This window comes from Oncorhynchus keta, chromosome 16 (assembly GCF_023373465.1).
Source record: "Oncorhynchus keta strain PuntledgeMale-10-30-2019 chromosome 16, Oket_V2, whole genome shotgun sequence".
In the NCBI taxonomy this organism is placed as follows: domain Eukaryota; kingdom Metazoa; phylum Chordata; class Actinopteri; order Salmoniformes; family Salmonidae; genus Oncorhynchus; species Oncorhynchus keta.
Window position 1 is genome coordinate 256,447 of NC_068436.1, and position 19,282 is coordinate 275,728.

Below are 19,282 nucleotides of genomic sequence, written 5' to 3' on the forward strand. Positions count from 1 at the left end.
GCTACTGGACTTCCTGACAGGCCGCCCCCAGGTGGTGAGGGTAGGTAACAACATCTCCACCCCGCTGATCCTCAACACTGGGGCCCCACAAGGGTGCGTTCTGAGCCCTCTCCTGTACTCCCTGTTCACCCACGACTGCGTGGCCACGCACGCCTCCAACTCAATCATCAAGTTTGCGGACGACACAACAGTGGTAGGCTTGATTACCAACAACGACGAGACGGCCTACAGGGAGGAGGTGAGGGCCCTCGGAGTGTGGTGTCAGGAAAATAACCTCACACTCAACATCAACAAAACTAAGGAGATGATTGTGGACTTGAGGGAACACCCCCCTATCCACATTTACATTACATTTACATTTAAGTCATTTAGCAGACGCTCTTATCCAGAGCGACATCCACATCGATGGAACAGTAGTGGAGAGGTTAGTAAGTTTTAAGTTCCTCGGCGTACACATCACAGACAAACTGAATTGGTCCACCCACACAGACAGCATCGTGAAGAAGGTGCAGCGCCTCTTCAACCTCAGGAGGCTGAAGAAATTTGGCTTGTCACCAAAAGCACTCACAAACTTCTACAGATGCACAATCGAGAGCATTCTGTCGGGCTGTATCACTGCCTGGTACGGCAACTGCTCCGCCCACAACCGTAAGGCTCAGAGGGTAGTGAGGTCTGCACAGCGCATCACCGGGGGCAAACTACCTGCCCTCCAAGACACCTACACCACCCGATGTCACAGGAAGGCCATAAAGATCATCAAGGACAACAACCACCCGAGCCACTGCCTGTTCACCCCGCTATCATCCAGAAGGTGAGGTCAGTACAGGTGCATCAAAGCTGGGACCGAGAGACTGAAAAACAGCTTCTATCTCAAGGCCATCAGACTGTTAACCTGTTGCGCGAGCCATCCCGGATCCGGGATCGTGAATACAGCCTCAAGCTCATTACCATAACGCAACGTTAACTATTCATGAAAATCGCAAATGAAATGAAATCAATATGCTCGCTCTCAAGCTTAGATTTTTGTTAACAACACTGTCATCTCAGATTTTCAAAATATGCTTCTCAACCATAGCAAAACAAGCATTTGTGTAACAGTATTGATAGCTAGCGTAGCATTTAGCATAGCATTTAGCGTTAGCATTCAGCAGGCAACATTTTCACAAAAACTAGAAAAACATTCAAATAAAATCATTTACCTTTGAAGAACTTCAGATGTTTTCAATGAGACTCTCAGTTAGATAGCAAATGTTCAGTTTTTACAAAAATATTATTTGTTTAGGACAAATAGCTCCGTTTTCTGCGTCACGTTTAGCTACGAAAGAAACCTGTATCCAGGATTGTGTAAATCTATCCGCAAGCTCATTAGCATAACGCAACGTTAACTATTCATGAAAATCGCAAATGAAATGAAATAAATCTATTTGCTCTCAAGCTTAGCCTTTTGTTAACAACACTGTCATCTCAGAGTTTCAAAAATATGCTTCTCTCAACCATTGCAAAACAAGCATTTGTGTAACACTATTGATAGCCTAGCATAGTATTATGCCTGACATTCAGCAAGCAACATTTTCACAAAAACCAGAAAAACATTCAAATAAAATCATTTACATTTGAAGAACTTCAGATGTTTTCAATGAGGAGACTCTCAGGTAGATTGCATGATCAGTTTTTACAAAAATATTATTTGTGTTGACAAATCGCTCCGTTTTCTCCATCACGTTTGGGTAAGAAAAAAAACGAAAATTAAGTCATTAAAACGCGAACTTTTTTCCAAATTAACTCCATAATATCGACAGAAACATGGCAAACCGATGTTTAGAATCAATCCTCAAGGTGTTTTTCACATATCTATCGACGATAAATCCATCGTGGCAGTTGACTTTCTCTTCTGAAGAAATGGAACACACATGGACCTAGAGATTACGCAATAATTTCGACACAGGACACCGGACGGACCCCTAGTAATGTAATCTCTTATGGTCAAACTTCCAATGATATGCCTACAAATACGTCACAATGCTGCAGACATCTTGGACGAACGGCAGAGAGCTCAGGTTCATTCATGGCACATTCACAGCCATATAAGGAGACAATGGGAAACAGAGCCTCAAAAATTCTGCTCATTTCCTGTTTGAGGTTTCATCTTGGTTTCGAGCATGAGTAGCATGAGTTCTGTGGCACTCACAGATAATATCTTTGCAGTTTTGAAAACGTCAGAGTGTTTTCTTTCCAAAGCTGCCAATTATATGCATAGTCGAGCATCTTTTCGTGACAAAATATTGAGCTTAAAACGGGCACCTTTTTTTTATCCAATAATGACATAGCGCCCCCATAGGTTGAAGAGGTTAAACAGCCACCACTAACATTGAGTGGCTGCTGCCAACACACTGACTCAACTCCAGCCACTTTAATAATGGGAATTGATGGGAATTGATGTAAAATATATCACTAGCCACTTTAAACAATGCTACTTAATATAATGTTTACATACCCTACATTATTTATCTCATATGTATAAGTATATACTGTACTCTATATCATCTACTGCATCTTTATGTAATACATGTATCACTAGCAACTTTAAACAATGCCACTTTGTTTACATACTCATCTCATATGTATATACTGTACTCGATACCATCTACTGCATCTTGCCTTTGCCGCTCTGTACCATCACTCATTCATATATCTTTATGTACATATTCTTTATCCCTTTGTGTGTATAAGGTAGTAGTTTTGGAATTGTTAGCTAGATTACTCGTTGGTTATTACTGCATTGTCGGAACTAGAAGCACAAGCATTTCGCTACACTCGCATTAACATCTGCTAACCATGTGTATGTGACAAATACAATTTGATTTGATTCCCCACAGTGACTGTACGTACACACCCCAACCAGAAGCCATGGATTACAGGCAACATCCGCACTGAGCTAAAGGGTAGAGCTGCCGCTTTCAAGGAGTGGGGCTCTAATCCGGACGCTTATAAGAAATCCCGCTATGCCCTCAGATGAACCATCAAACAGGCAAAGCGTCAATACAGGACTAAGATTGAATCATACTATACTGGCTCCGATGCTCGTCGGATGTGGCAGGGCCTGCAGACTATTACAGACTACAAAGGGAAACACAGCCTCGAGTTTCCCAGTGACACAAGCCTACCAGACAAGCTAAATGACTTCTGTGGTTGCTTTGAGGCAAGCAAGACAAGCTAAATACTTCTTTGCTAGATTCGAGGCAAGCAACACTGAAGCATGCATGAGAGCTGTTCCGGACGACTGTGTGATCATGCTCTCCGCAGCCGATGTGAGTAAGACCTTTTAAACAGGTCAACATTCACAAGGCCGCTGGCCAGACGGATTCTTAACAGCTTCTACCGCCAAGCCATAAGACTCCTGAACAGCTGATTAAATGGCTACAAGACTATAAGCATTTCACTGTAAAGTCTACACCTGTTGTATTCGGCGCATGTGTGATAAGGGTATTTATATGTTTAAGGTAATGACTAAAGAAATCCACCCTGAAACGTGTAAGACTATATTCCAATGTGGGACAAGTTAAGAGGGAGAAATATGTGAGGAAAACAGAGGCTGGTAGACTACACATGATAGCTACAACAGGAGGGCACTTCCAAGGCCTCTCTTATCTGGGGTGGAAAAGAACGGTGAGAAACTGCCAAGGCTGGTAGAAAAGTGATAAAATTGTCTGTGTCTGTGTCTGTGTCTGTGTGTGTGTGTGTGTGTGAGTGAGTGAGTGAGTGAGAGTGAGTGAGTGAGTGAGTGAGTGAGTGAGTGAGTGAGTGAGTGAGTGAGTGAGTGAGTGAGTGAGTGAGTGAGTGAGAGAGAGAGAGAGAGAGAGAGAGAGAGAGAGCGTAGAGGGGGTTATAAAGACTGTTCAAATTTTGGTTGACTTGAGAGCACTCATGAATAAACTACAATGAACATTTTGCAGAATCTGAGTATTTGCCTAATTTTTTATTAACCCTAGCTTTACAACTTCGGGGGAATTGGTCAAAGGTATAGTGATTGTTATCATCATTGGGATTGAAAGTTCTCGTGACAATGTGACAATCAACATTTGGTTTGATTGCTTAATTAACTCAGGAACCACACCTGTGTGGAAGTACCTGCTTTCAATATAATTTGTATCCCTAATTTACTCACGTGTTTCCTTTATTTTGATAGTTACCTCTATTTTCTAAGATATCACATCATTTTCAATCTTCCAAATGGACGACCCCAAGCATACCCCCAAAGTTGTGGCAAAATGGTTAAAGGACAACAAAGTCAAGGTATTGGAGTGGCCATCACAAAGCCCTGACCTCAATCCCATAAAAAATGTGTGGGCAGAACTGAAAAAGCGTGTGTGAGCAAGGAGGCCTACGAACCTGACTCAGTTACACCAGCACTGTCAGGAGGAATGGGCCAAAATTCACCCAACTTATTGTGGGAAGCTTGTGGAAGGCTACACGAAACGTTTGACCCAAGTTAAACAATTTAAAGGCAATGCTACCAAATACTAATTGAGAGTATGTAAATCACTCCCTACTATTATTCTGACATTTCACATTCTTAAAATAAAGTGGTGATCGTAACTGACCAAAAGACAGGGAATTTTTACTAGGATTAAATGTCAGGAATTGTGAAAAACTGAGTTTAAATGTATTTGGCCAAGGTGTATGTAAACTTCCGACTTCAACTGTATATATGCGACAGCCTACTAATTAGCCTATACAAATAGGCACTATTATATTTCAAAATTAAAATCAAATTCGCTAGCCTATATTTTTTACTTTGTAGGCCGCAGGCGCTGCACCAGAATCACATGTTCTCTCCTGGTTTATCATGGTTTGTACGATGTGAGTAATTTCAGTCCATATAATAATACAGTATAATTCAATACAGTACAGCAAGACTGCCCAACCCTCTTCCTGGAGATTTACCATCCTGTGGGTTTTCAGTCCAAACCTAATTTAACACACCTGATTCTACTAATTAGCTGCTCAACAAGACCTTAACTAGCTGAATCAGATATGCTAAATTTGAGTTGGACTGAAAACCTACAGGACAGTAGATCTCCAGGAAGAGGGTTGGTCAGCCCTGCAGTACAGTAATACAGTTCACACTCAAAAATATTAGCCTACTGGAGCTAGTTTAATTGATAAAACGCAACATGCAACAATTTCAAAGATTTTACTGAGTTACAGTTCATATAAGGAAATCAGTCAATTTAAATGAATAAATTAGCCCCTAATCTATCGATTTTACATGACTGGGCAGGGGTGCAGCCTTGGATGGGATAGGCCCACCCACTTGGCAGCCAGGTCCACCAACTGGGGAGCCAGGCCCAGCCAATCAGGATGATTTTTGTGCATAATGGAACAATTCAGCTCATAAAACATGGGACCAACACTTTACCTGTGTTTATATTTTTGTTCAGTGTATTTACCAAAGGTAGCACCAACATCTATGGGCTTTTCTTTTTTCCTGTTGTGTGTAATGTGCAGTAGCCAGTAACCTTTTCTACATTTTGTTACTTTACAGCCTTATTCTAAAATGGATTCAATTGTTTTGTTCCCCCTCGTCAATCTACACACAATACCCCATAATGACAAGGAAAAAAATAGTTTTAGCAATTTTAGCAAATTAATAAAAAATTTCAAGATCACATTTTCATAAGTATTCAGACCCTTTTCTCAGTTCTTGCACTTTTGGCAACGATTACAGCCTCGAGTCTTCTTTGGTATGACGCTACAAGCTTGGCACACCTGTATTTGTGGAGTTTCTCCCATCCTTCTCTGCAGATCCTCAAGCTCTGTCAGGCTGGATGGGGAGTGTCGCTGCACAGCTATTTTCAAGTCTCTCCAGTGATATTAAATCGGGTTCAAGTCCAGGCTCTGGCTGGGCCACTCAAGGACCTTCAGAGACTTGTCCTGAAGCAAATCCTGAGTTGTCTTGCTTGTGTGCTTAGGAAGGTGAACGTTAGCCCCAGTCTGAGGTCCTGAGCGCTCTGGGGCAGGTTTTCATCAAGGTTCTCTCAATTGGCTCTGTTCATCTTTCCCTCAATCCTGACTAATCTCCCGGTCCCTGCCACTGAAAAGAATCCCCACAGCATGCTGCTGCCAGGGTTCCTCCAGATGTGACGCTTGGCATTCAGGCCAAAGAGTTCAATCTTGGTTTCATCAGACCAGAGAATATTGTTTCTCATGGTCTCAGAGTCTTTAGGTGCCTTTTGGCAAACTCCAAGCGGGCTGTCATGCGCATTTTACGGAGGAGTGGCATCCGTTTTGCTACTTTATCATAAAGGCCTGATTGGTGGATAGTTGCAGAGATGGTTGTTCTTCTGGAAGGTTCTCAGAGCTCCAATCGGGTTATTGGTCACTTCCCTGACCAAGGCCCTTCTTCCCCAATTGCTCAGTGTGGCCGGGTGGCCAGCTCTAAGAAGAGTCTTGGTGGTTCCAAACTTCTTCCATTTTAAGAATGATACAGGTGGACTCCAAGATGTAGAAACATCTCAAGGATGATCAATGGAAATAGGATGCACCTGAGCTCAATTTCGAGTCACATAGCAAAGGGTCTGAATACTTAAGGTATCTGGTTTTAGGAAGGTATCTGGAAGAGCCCTTACTGCTGCTCGATCATCCTATTTTTCCAACTTAATTGAGGAAAATAGGAACAATCCGAAATGTATTTTTGATACTGTCGCAAAGCTAACTAAAAAGCAGCATTCCCCAAGTGAGAATGGCTTTCACTTCAGCAGTAATAAATTCATGAACATCTTTGAGGAAAAAATCATGATTATTAGAAAGCAAATTACATTTACATTTACATTTAAGTCATTTAGCAGACGCTCTTATCCAGAGCGACTTACAAATTGGTGCATTCACCTTATGACATCCAGTGGAACAGCCACTTTACAATAGTGCATCTAAATCTTTTAAGGGGGGTGAGAAGGATTACTTTATCCTATCCTAGGTATTCTTTAAAGAGGTGGGGTTTCAGGTGTCTCCGGAAGGTGATGATTGACTCCGCTGTCCTGGCGTCGTGAGGGAGTTTGTTCCACCATTGGGGGGCCAGAGCAGCGAACAGTTTTGACTGGGCTGAGCGGGAACTGTACTTCCTCAGTGGTAGGGAGGCGAGCAGGCCAGAGGTGGATGAACGCAGTGCCCTTGTTTGGGTGTAGGGCCTGATCAGAGCCTGGAGGTACTGAGGTGCCGTTCCCCTCACAGCTCCGTAGGCAAGCACCATGGTCTTAGTAACCACAACAAACACGGTATAGCTAGTTATAGTAACCATAACAAACACGGTATAGCTAGTTATAGTAACCATAACAAACACGTTATAGCTAGTTATAGTAACCATAACAAACACGTTATAGCTAGTTATAGTAACCACAACAAACACGTTATAGCTAGTTATAGTAACCATAACAAACACGGCAGCTAGTTATAGTAACCATAACAAACACGGTATAGCTAGTTATAGTAACCATAACAAACACGTTATAGCTAGTTATAGTAACCATAACAAACACGGCAGCTAGTTATAGTAACCATAACAAACACGGTATAGCTAGTTATAGTAACATAACAAACATGGCAGCTAGTTATAGTAACATAACAAACACGTTAAATTACGGACTCCTCTTTAAATCTGCGTATTCCTTGAAAGCTCAGTTGTCCTGAGTCTGCACAACTCTGCCAGGACCTAGGATCAAGAGAGACACTCAAGTGTTTTAGTACTATATCTCTTGACACAATGATGAAAATAATCATGGCCTCTAAACCTTCAAACTGCATACTGGACCCTATTCCAACTAAACTACTAAACTACTGAAAGAGCTGCTTCCTGTGCTTGGCCCTCCTATGTTGAACATAATAAATGGCTCACTATCCACCGGATGTGTACCAAACTCACTAAAAGTGGCAGTAATAAAGCCTCTCTTGAAAAAGCCAAACCTTGACACAGAAAATATAAAAAACTATCGGCCTATATTGAATCTTCCATTCCTCTCAATTCTTAGAAAAGGCTGTTGCGCAGCAACTCACTGCCTTCCTGAAGACAAACGATGTATATGAAATGCTTCAGTCTGGTTTTAGACCCCATCATAGCACTGAGATTGCACTTGTGAAGGTGGTAAATTACCTTTTAATGGCATCAAGCCGAGGCTTTGCATCTGTCCTCGTGCTCCTAGACCTTAGTGCTGCTTTTGATACCATCGATCACCACATTCTTTTGGAGAGATTGGAAACCCAAATTGGTCTACACGGACAAGTTCTGGCCTGGTTTAGATCTTATCTGTCGGAAAGATATCAGTTTGTCTCTGTGAATGGTTTGTCCTCTGACAAATCAACTGTAAATGTCGGTGTTCCTCAAGGTTCTGTTTTAGGACCACTATTGTTTTCACTATATATTTTACCTCTTGGGAATGTCATTCGAAAACATAATGTTAACTTTCACTGCTATGCGGATGACACACAGCTGTACATTTCAATGAAACATGGTGAAGCCCCAAAATTGCCCTCGCTAGAAGCCTGTGTTTCAGACATAAGGAAGTGGATGGCTGCAAACTTTCTACTTTTAAACTCGGACAAAACAGAGATGCTTGTTCTAGGTCCCAAGAAACAAACAGATCTTCTGTCGAATCTGACAATTAATCTTAATGGTTGTACAGTCGTCTCAAATAAAACTGTTAAGGACCTCGGCGTTACTCTGGACCCTGATCTCTCTTTTGACGAACATATCAAGACTGTTTCAAGGACAGCTTTTTTCCATCTACGTAACATTGCAAAAATCAGAAACTTTGTCCAAAAATGATGCAGAAAAATGTATCCATGATTTTGTTACTTCTAGGTTAGACTACTGCAATGCTCTACTTTCCGGCTACCCGGATAAAGCACTAAATAAACTTCAGTTAGTGCTAAATACGGCTGCTAGAATCCTGACTAGAACCAAAAAAATGTATCATATTACTCCAGTGCTACCCTCCCTACACTGGCTTCCTGTCAAGGCAAGGGCTGATTTCAAGGCTTTACTGCTAACCTACAAAGCATTACATGGGCTTGCTCCTACCTATCTCTCTGATTTGGTCCTGCCGTACATACCTACACGTACGCTACGGTCACAAGACGCAGGCCTCCTAATTGTCCCTAGAATTTCTAAGCAAACAGCTGGAGGCAGGGCTTTCTCCTATAGAGCTCCATTTTTATGGAATGGTCTGCCTACCCATGTGAGAGGCGCAAACTCGGTCTCAAACTTTAAGTCTTTACTGAAGACTCATCTCTTCAGTGGGTCAAATGATTGAATGTAGTCTGGCACAGGGGTGTGAAGGTGAGGCACTGGAGCAACGAACCACCCTTGCTGTCTCTGCCTGGCCGGTTCCCCTCTTTCCACTGGGATTCTCTGCCTCTAACCCTATTACAGGGGCTGAGTCACTGGTTTACTTGTGCTCTTCCATGCCGTCCCTAGGAGGGGTGCGTCACTTGAGTGGGTTGAGTCACTGATGTGATCTTCCTGTCTGGGTTGGCGCCCCCCCCTTGGGTTGTGCCGTGGCGGAGATCTTTGTGGGCTATACTCGGCCTTGTCTCAGGATGGTAAGTTGGTGTTTGAAGATATCCCTCTAGTGGTGTGGGGGCTGTGCTTTGGCAAATTGGTTGCTGTTATATCTTTCCTGTTTGGCCCTGTCCGGGGGTATCATCGGATGGGGCCACAGTGTCTCCTGACCCCTCCTGTCTCAGCCTCCAGTATTTATGCTGCAGTAGTTTATGTGTCAGGGGGCTAGGGTCAGTTTGTTATATCTGGAGTACTTCTCCTGTCTTATCCTGTGTCCTGTGTGAATTTAAGTATGCTCTCTCTCCGTTCTCTCTCGGAGGACCTGAGCCATAGGACCATGCCTCAGGACTACCTGGCATCCTTGCTGTCCCCAGTCCACCTGGCCGTGCTGCTGCTCCAGTCTCAACGGTTCTGCCTGCGGCTATAGAATCCTGACCTGTTCACCGGACGTGCTACCTGGTCCAGACCTATTATTTGACCATGCTGGTCATTTATGAACATTTGAACATCTTGGCCATGTTCTGTTATAATCTCCACCCGGCACAGCCAGAAGAGGACTGGCCACCCCTCATAGCCTGGTTCCTCTCTAGGTATCTTCCTAGGTTTTGGCCTTTCTATGGAGTTTTTCCTAGCCAACGTGCTTCAACACATGCATTGCTTGCTGTTTGGGGTTCTAGGCTGGGTTTCTGTACAGCACTTTGAGATATCAGCTGATGTACGAAGGGCTATATAAATACATTTGATTTTTATTTTTCAATAAATTTGCAAACATATCTAAAAAATAGTTTTTGCTTAGTCATGGGGTGTTGTGTGTAGATGAATGTGGAAAAAGTCAAGGGGTCTGAATACCTTCCGAATGCACTGTATGTATTGGATAACTGCAATATAATTTTCTTTTTTTGGGCTTGGGCTCATTACATGTCATTAATGTATGGATCATAAAATGCATTTCATATATGGCTCATCAGGCTCAGGTAGCATCAGGTTAGCATTTTCATGCTGATCAAAGCTCTAATCAAATCCAGACATATTTATATGCATTATGATTTTGAATGATATGTAATGTAATGATATACATGACTACCTGGGAGAAAAGTGATTTATTATCGGTGTGGGACATTTGTAAAATATTCAATCCTGGTGTATTAAATCCCACCCGTCTCAATCAATGAGAGAAGATTTTAAATAGGCACTATGCCATCGTACACATTATTGGATTACTTATTTTTTTAAATAAATGGAGCATTTTATAAATTCAAATGGATCATCTGCAACTGGACACATTTTAGAAGACATGTTTGGCCGAATCGAGAATGAAGATCATATTGCCACATTAAGGTTGGTCGAAAATTTGCTGTGCTACACCAAACAGTACTTAACCAAACACATTATCTGATGTAACACTCTGTAGTTAATGCAGGCCTGGAGTTCATTTGAACAAATCACAGCTCTCACTGAGTATAAACGTATCACCAGAAGTAAGTACCAAAAAAAAACGCAGAGTTTTGCATGACAAGCAGTGGAACGATGGCAGAAACAGACTGGTACCCAGGTTAAAGCCAAATGTATAGCCTGTTAACCAATCCATGCCAAACAATCAGTGCCGAAAATCTGCGCACCGGAACAAAGCTCCAAGTTAACCGTCGCATCCCAGCAACACCCGTTTTGTAACGTGCGTCTGTCCACGAGCTTGAGATAAAACGGCTGACGGGGCTAAATCCTGAAACATCCCAAGGCTTCAAATAACGTGAAAACATCCTTTTTATAATACTTTGTACAGCTTGACCATTACCTCATTATAAATCATTGGTATACAACACCATTGATGCAATTACCTAACTGTTGTCTAACAGAGTAAATGGTTCATCCCGTTCTTTGTGGATGTTATCCATGCCTCAGGACATCCCCTCGAATATTCTACCAGAGCAGCCATGTAGTTTCTCCCTTCTGAGTCAGTATATCTGGGTCACCTTATGGCTGCATTTACAGGCAGGCCAAACTCGGATTGGTCAAAAGACCAACTGAGAAAAAGATCAGAATGGGGCTGCCCGTTTTAAAGGAGCCGTTGTCTTTCCTGTGATGAGTCCACAAACATCACCATTTTCAGAGCCTCTGCGTGGAAGTGCAGTACTAATATTGAGGCACATTTGTATTTTTCTAACAGAAAAGAGAATGTGAAAATTAGTTATGTACGTGCAAAAGTTCCATGTGTTGAAGGACAAACAGATTTTTCATAATCTGTCTGGCCCCGGCTTCAGGCACATCAGCGTGGCAGTGTCAATAGCTGTTTGTTCATTACCCTGGCTTCCAAAGGATGGCAACTGTTTAATGAGATCCCCTCCAGATCAAAGACTGCCTTAAATAGCAGTGGGTACCTACATTTATTTTACGATTGCCCATTGGGCTGTGGCAGTCATTAAAACAGATTCCATCTCATGTCTCATCTACACCCTTTACAGATTTTAGTGTTCACCAATTAGTGTCAAGAAAAAGGATGCGAACCCTTTGGAATTACCCAGAGTTCTGCATAAATTGGTCATATAATCCAATCTTCATCTAAATCACAACAATAAACAGTCTGCTTAAACACACAATTACACTTTGTTTTTATTGAATACACCATATAAACAGTTGCAGTGCAGGATGGGAAAAGTATGTGAACCCTTGGATTTAATTACTGCATGACTCTCCTTTGGCACCAATATCCTCAACCAAACATTTTCTGAGGTCAGGACTCTGACTGGGGGTCATCTCTGCAGGACGGCCATTCCTAGGGAGTAGCAAGTGCTGAAATGTCTTACTGTGGACGATGAACATAAAGGCTTTTAGAGATACTTTAGTAACCCTTTTAGTAACCCTTTCCAGCTAAACGCAAGTCAACAATTCTTAATCTTGGGTTTTCTGAGAACTCGTGTTCAAGGCATGGTTCACATCAGGCAATGCTTGTTGTGAATAGCAAACTCACATTGTGTGAGTTTTTAAATAGGGCAGCTCTAACCAACATCTCCAATCTAGTCTTATTGATTGGACTCTAGGTTAGCCGACTCCTGACGCCAATTAGCGTTTGGAGAAGTCATTAGCCTTGGGGTTCACATACTTTTCCAACCTACACTGAATGTTTAAAGTATGTATTCAATAGAAGAAAAATACAATTAGTTTAAGCACTGTCTATTGTTGCAACTTAGAGGCAGATCAGATCCCATTTGACCAATTTATGTAGAAATCCAGGTAATTCCAAAGGGTTCATACTTTTTCTTTTTGATCAATACAAATAGAACCAGGATTGTTTGTTTGTTGTTTGTTTGTTTCAGGCATGGACATTATTTTTAGATGTATGAAACAATAAAAAAAAACAGTAACAGCATTTCAGCAAAACATTTAATTCAATTCCACATTTCACTTCTGGCTGGACTCAGATTTGGATGTGGATGCCCTAAGGGAGGAGAGACGGCGCCTTTTAGCGATCTGTTCCTGGCGCTTCTCCTTAGCCTCCTGCAAACAAGGATGAGATTTGTTAGTCCTCCTACATGTTACTCAATGACAAAATTGTTCACGTCATTGGAGATTTGATACATACGGACATTTTTAATTAATTAACCATTTTATGAGTCAACTTGCAATCATACATCAACTCGCTTGCAATCGTTGGAATGAAATCAATGGTGTTCACAACATTCAGGGCAATTCATTACACAGAATAGATAATGACTCATATTACAGCCAAATGCCTAAGTAGTGCCTAAGTCCCTTCGGTACCTTCATCCTCTTGGCCAGCAGCTTCGCGTACTCGGAAGCCTCTTCCTTGTTCTTCTGGGTGCGCTGTTTCTTAAGGGCAATGCGGCGGCGCTTGTGCTGCAGCACACGGGGTGTCACTAGCCTCTGGATCCTGGGAGCCTTGGTCCTGGGCTTCTTACCTGGAAAAGATGGGGGAGAAGAGGTGTTACCAGTGGCATTTACTACAAAGTGTGTGCATGCACATGGGAAAATAGTTACGGTTTCAATGTTTATGAAATGTATGTAGATCTTAGTGATTGAGAGTTATAGCAGTTGTTCATTCTAGTTAGCATTCTGAATGTTCACATGAAAGAAATGTCCCATTCATTCAAAATGTCCCACACAAAACTATAAGTTGCCTCAAATGAGATTTTAGCAAATCTACTTATTGGGAGAGCATTGCAGTTCAACCAGCCATGGTCAGAGGGTCAGGTTGCATCTGGTAAAGCAGCTCTACAGTTTCTGTAGCACAACATTGTCCCCCCTTTGAGGCTACAGACCAGCCAGAAAGGGTCTACTGGTGTGCCAGACAATAACTTTTGCACAAATTGGCAAGCAGAAATATTAGAAGTTTAAAAAAATAAAATCATGCTGTCAAGAGTTTACAAGTGCTGATGTGCTAAGCTTGTTACCAATCCATTAATTAACAGGACCATTTAGAAGCAGTGTTGGCCTCACCTTCTTTAGTCAGGGGTCTCCTCACAACATACTGCCTGACATCATCCTCCTTGGCCAGGTTGAAGAGCTTGCGGATCTTGCTGGCCCTCTTGGGTCCCAAGCGGCGGGGCACAGTGCTGTCGGTCAGGCCGGGGATGTCCTTCTCACCTAGGAGATGGGAGGGAAAAGGTGTCAGGCCACTAGATTTAAAATAAAAGTATTTACAGAAATCACCACCCAAATGGTTAACCACATCCAAGCGCTGGCAGCGGGAGCAGAACAGCACTGAGGATGTTCATCAAGTTGTTTTCAAAGGTATATAGTCTTGAAACATGCACGTCTTGTTTTCCTTAATGGGTTTTGTAAATTTGTATATTGTGTTTAATAGATTAGATTTATGCAGGACTCATCTTTAAAAAATTAGAAGGACCTAAGTCTCAGTAGGACTTCCCCGTGAAAATGAAGGTTAAATAATACATTTTAAAAAATGTGACCTTTCAAAATAACCCAATGTTAAAATGGGGAAAGGATTGGGAGAGCATTGCAGTTCAACCAGCCATTGTCAGAGGGTCAGGTTGCATCTGGTAAAGCAGCTCTACAGTTTCTGTAGCACAACACTGTCCCCTCTTTGAGGCTAGAGATCAGCCAGAAAAGGTCTACTAAGGTGTGCCAGAGCAAGTAGTTACCATCATTACAACTCCATACCTTTCTTGATGATAACCAAGTTCAGCACGCTGAGGTTGGCATCAACAATGCAGCCACGGACAGACTTGCGTTTGCGCTCTCCTGTCCTACGGGGGCGGTAACAGGAATGGCCCTTGGCAAGCAGCAAGCGCACACGGCCATGGGTCAGCACACCCTGCTTCATGGGGAAGCCCTGCTTGTCGTTGCCTCCGCTGATGCGCACCATGTAGCCCTGGGAGAGATGAGAGCCAAGATTAAGTTTAAAAAAAATTGCTCTATACAAGGACCTGATGATCATACAAGTTAGACATTTGTTTAGTGAAATGTATTAGCGAAAGGTTTGGAAGAGCAATGCAGTTCAACCAGCCACGGTCAGAGGGTAAGGTTGTATCTTGTAAAGCAGCTCTGCAGTTTCTGCAGCACAACACTGTCCCCCCTACAGACCAGCCAGGAAGGGTCTACTAAGTTGTGTGAGATCATGTTGAGTTGAACACGAGCAGTATCCAAGGCATTAAATTGACTATTCCAAAATTACCCAGTGCTATAGTCAATGAGCTTGGAGTAAATAATGAAGACTACATTCACTTGAGTTTGAGGCTAACTATTTGTAAAAATTGCCTGCAGGATCTGAAAACTGAGCATCTTTCTTAGTGACTGTAGCTTACCTTCCACTCATCTCCCAGGGGATCAGCAGCCACCTCTGTGGCCATACGCTTCTCGTAGAAGGTTCGCAACTTGCGCTCATCATCCACTTCAATCAGCTTCTGACAGCCAGTGGCAGGAAACGAGATATTCAGCTGAGAGAGACATATATAGATCAGTGTATTGTAGATTGACCAGATGTAGCAAGGTCTCCTAGTTGGGAAGGCCATAGCAATGTACATCAGGCAGATTGTTTGCTAGACGATCACCTTGCACCTATGCTACCCATCCATAACCAACTTTAAATGTCTTGAATAAATAACTACTACAGTAGCCTAACCAAAACGATGGTGAGACAGCTGAATTGAGTGCAACATGATGCAGATGTACACGGGATGCTAGCATGTTGGCTGTTAATGCAATTGGTTAATTCTTGTTAGCTAGGTTCCTAGAAACAAGATTCGTTACACAGGACACGGGATGCAAGTGAATTTCAGTCACGGGAAAATAATTCGGCAGCTAGCTTCACACTATTTGGAACGATCCAGGGACAAGCTGTTAAGTAGCTAACGTTAACTGTAGTTAACCAATGTCGGAAGCTAGCTGGCTGTAAGCGGCCTTGAGGATGACTCCGTTGCGATTAACAAACCTGCAACTGATTGGCGAAATATGGATGTGTGAACAAACCCACATCAGAGATCATATTCGTACCCCCACCCCAAAGAACAGCACGTTGTTGCGGTTCTTTGAATGACGCCCGGCAAGACATGCACATTTCTCTCAGGAGGCAGACATGTTTTCAGGTTCACTTAGTAACGTTGCCAGCCATAGCGAACTAGCTAGCTAGCAACAAAATCAACATGCATCCTAAAATACAATGCAATATCTGACTAAACAAGATACAGTGTTATAATATTGTAATAAACTACTCCAATTCGGCCTGGACATTAACAAGGATATACACGTTATTTGAAAGATGAGTTGAATTGAATTGAATTATCTTACCTTCATTTTGTAAAACTGGCTCGACAACAGTCTGCCACCGAAAAGAGAGCGGATGTCCGCCTTGCTGTCTCACATAAGCATCATATGTTATCGCGATAACACGTGGTGTTAGTTACAATGTTGCGTTTTTCTCATATTAATCTTTCACCAGCATTTAAAACTGCATGCACAAATGTAATGGGAACATTCCGTTTAATACTCCTAAATGAAACATGTAATTATAAAAAAATTGTAACTGAACCTGGTCTCTAATATCCCCATATTCCCCTCCAATGACAGTATAAACAAGGCATTCGTCTTTCTTTATTGTCAACTATAGGCCTTTCAATATAATTCACTACATATATGATTTCATAATTTTTGTCTTTATGGAAAATTATACTTGTGCATCATCATGCATCTGTTACAATTAGTTGCTGTATTCAAGGGTAGGCCTACTTGAGATTTCACCACCCTTCAGTGCCAGAAACATGGGAGGGAAACGTAGATTTATCTAGTAATGGGGTGGAAGAGCCAAGATTGAGTGAAATGCTAAGGAAATCTTCAGGGGATGTAGTATTTAACTATGCAATTCATTTCCTTAGGAAGACGAGAATAATGGGTAGAATTTAGACCTTCCCTTTCCCTGGTCCACACTCCAGTCTAGTTGGTGGCGGTAATGCACCCCATAGTTGGTTGCCAACTGCCATATAAATCCACAGAAGAAGAAGAAGAAGAATTACAGCTAATTAAATTGTAGACCAGTTATCCAAAAGAGCTTTGAAACCTGATATAATTGATATTAATGTTCCACTGGGTAGAGGTGAGGCCAAGTGTATGATCAGAGTCATTTTGATAGATGTGTGGCAGAAGAGATGGGACGGGGTTGGACGGGTTGGAAGGGATTTTGGGGATGTGGGAGGGTCTATAAGAAGTTAGTAGAGCTCTTTGTTTATTTTCTCAGAAGTACTGAGTTAGGTAGGAGGATTTAGAAATGTTGTAAACCGTGATTGACCACACAATCCAGCACAGTAGGTTGCAGCACGCAACGTTAGCTTGCGGACCACCATTATATACCGTATGTGAACTGATTGCCCCCCATCTATCTTCAGAGTTCGTGCTGCTAGGTGACCTAAACTGGGACTTGCTTAACACCCCAGCCACCCTACAATCTAAGCTTGATGCCCTCAATCTCACAAAAATGATCAATGAACCTACCAGGTACCACCTCAAAGCCGTAAACACGGGCACCCTCATAGATATATATCATCCTAACCAACTTGCCCTCTTGACTGTACAGTATGTTTGTTTTACTCCATGTGTAACTCTGTGTTGTTGTATGTGTCAAACTGCTTTGCTTTATCTTGGCCAGGTTGGCCAGTTTGCAATTGTAAATGAGAACTTGTTCTCAACTTGCCTACCTGGTTAAATAAAGGTGAAAAAAAGAAGAGAGTAATTGGGTGAGGAGGATCGCGCAGGATCGCGGAAAATAAAATAAGGAAGGAAGTGGAACATATTATGTATGAATAAAGGTGGAGTGGGGGATTGCGCAGGCCTTCTGAAAGATCTGGTGAACGAGAAGACGATGAAAAAAAAAGGAGAGACATTGAATATTTATTGAGTGAATATGGAATGGAGGATTGCACAGAACTTTTTGAAGAGCTTGAGGAGGAAATGGGACAGGACGAGAGTGAGGATGAATTAAATGTAGTGGCAGGTGCTTTGATGACTGCTGAGAAGAAGTTGAGTGTAGAGGAAAGTAGTGAGGTGAGGAAGGTTGGCGTCAAATGCAAAAACAGGGATACAAGCTCCAATAGTTCAGAGATGAAATTTGTTGAGAGTGAGGGTGAAATACCTGCAGCGAGGATCACCAATTTCGGGGCTCGTTCTAAAGATGATTTTGGTCCAGTGGGAGTGAGAATTGTAGAGAGAATGGAGTTTTGCTGTGTGGTTGATCCATATGTGGTATCAGGTTGGGTGGAGGAGAGGTTGGGGACTGTTGAGATGGAGAAGGTAACTTGGAGTGGACTCGTGATTATTTATTGTATTTCCTCCGCCCAGAGGGCGCCCTGGTTTACGAGATTAGGGGCAATAATTTTGACGTGCTTTGCTCTCTATGACAGGGCGCCGTTGAAAGGAATGATAAAGGTGGTGGCTTGAAGTGTTGAGGAGGAGCAGTTGAAATGGAAGATTCCCAGTGTCTGTAACGCCTGCCGCTTGATGAAACATAGGTCCGTTGGGGAAAAGGAGAAGACATTATCTGTCATGCTGAGTTTTGATGCAGTTGTTACCAGATAAGGTAAAAGTAGGAAGTGTCAGTTATCCATTGAGAGTTTATGTTCTGAAAATATTACAGTGTTTTTGATGTCAAGGTTATCAGCATATTGCAACAGATGCCTAGATGTGAGAAGTGTGCGGGAGGGCATGAGACAAAGGAATGTGTAGTATCGGTGTAGAAAGTTCTGTGTGTTAGTTGTGGGGGTGATCATGGGACTGGAGATACGAGGTATCCGGTGAGAGAAAGGCAGATTGAGAGTAGTACAGAAAGTGTTGAATACTGAAGCAGTGAAGAGAGTGATAGAGAAGGGTGGGTATAGGGTGAGGGATCCTGAGAGGATTCCTGTGGGTAGGCAGAGGTCGAGAGAGTGATGGGAAGAATGTGCGCTTCAGTAAGGTGGGCTTTTTAGCATTTATAGCCATGGTTGTACTGCAGAAATGAATCGAAAAGTCACAGAAAATATAGTTTGTAGTGGTAGCGGCAGAGAGGTACTTGGGATTGCGAGGATTTACTGCAGAGCAGCGAGAGGCGGTGTTGAGTGCTAGTGATATGTCCTCTCAGACCGTTGGTCTGGAGTAGGAATAGCTTGGTTTAAATAGTGGAATGAGTGGTGTTTTTGTTAGAGAGGGCTAATAGGTGGTAGGGTAATTTTCCTTTTTCCCAATTTTGCATTATTATTTCCAATAATGTAATGTATGTAGACCGTGAAT

The 19,282-nt window shown here is 42.4% G+C and overlaps 1 protein-coding gene across 1 annotated transcript; it reads right to left on the bottom strand.

The window, feature by feature from the left end:
• Window positions 1-12,912: 12,912 nt before the first annotated feature.
• Window positions 12,913-16,445, bottom strand: LOC118395303 (40S ribosomal protein S6). Its single transcript, XM_035789009.1, has 6 exons — window positions 16,316-16,445; window positions 15,334-15,465; window positions 14,690-14,900; window positions 14,006-14,152; window positions 13,310-13,467; window positions 12,913-13,045 (listed from the first exon to the last, which is right to left on the bottom strand). The coding sequence occupies exons 1-6, from the start codon at window positions 16,319-16,321 to the stop codon at window positions 12,950-12,952; spliced, it is 750 nt and encodes a 249-aa protein (XP_035644902.1). The 5' UTR covers window positions 16,322-16,445; the 3' UTR covers window positions 12,913-12,949.
• Window positions 16,446-19,282: the final 2,837 nt, after the last annotated feature.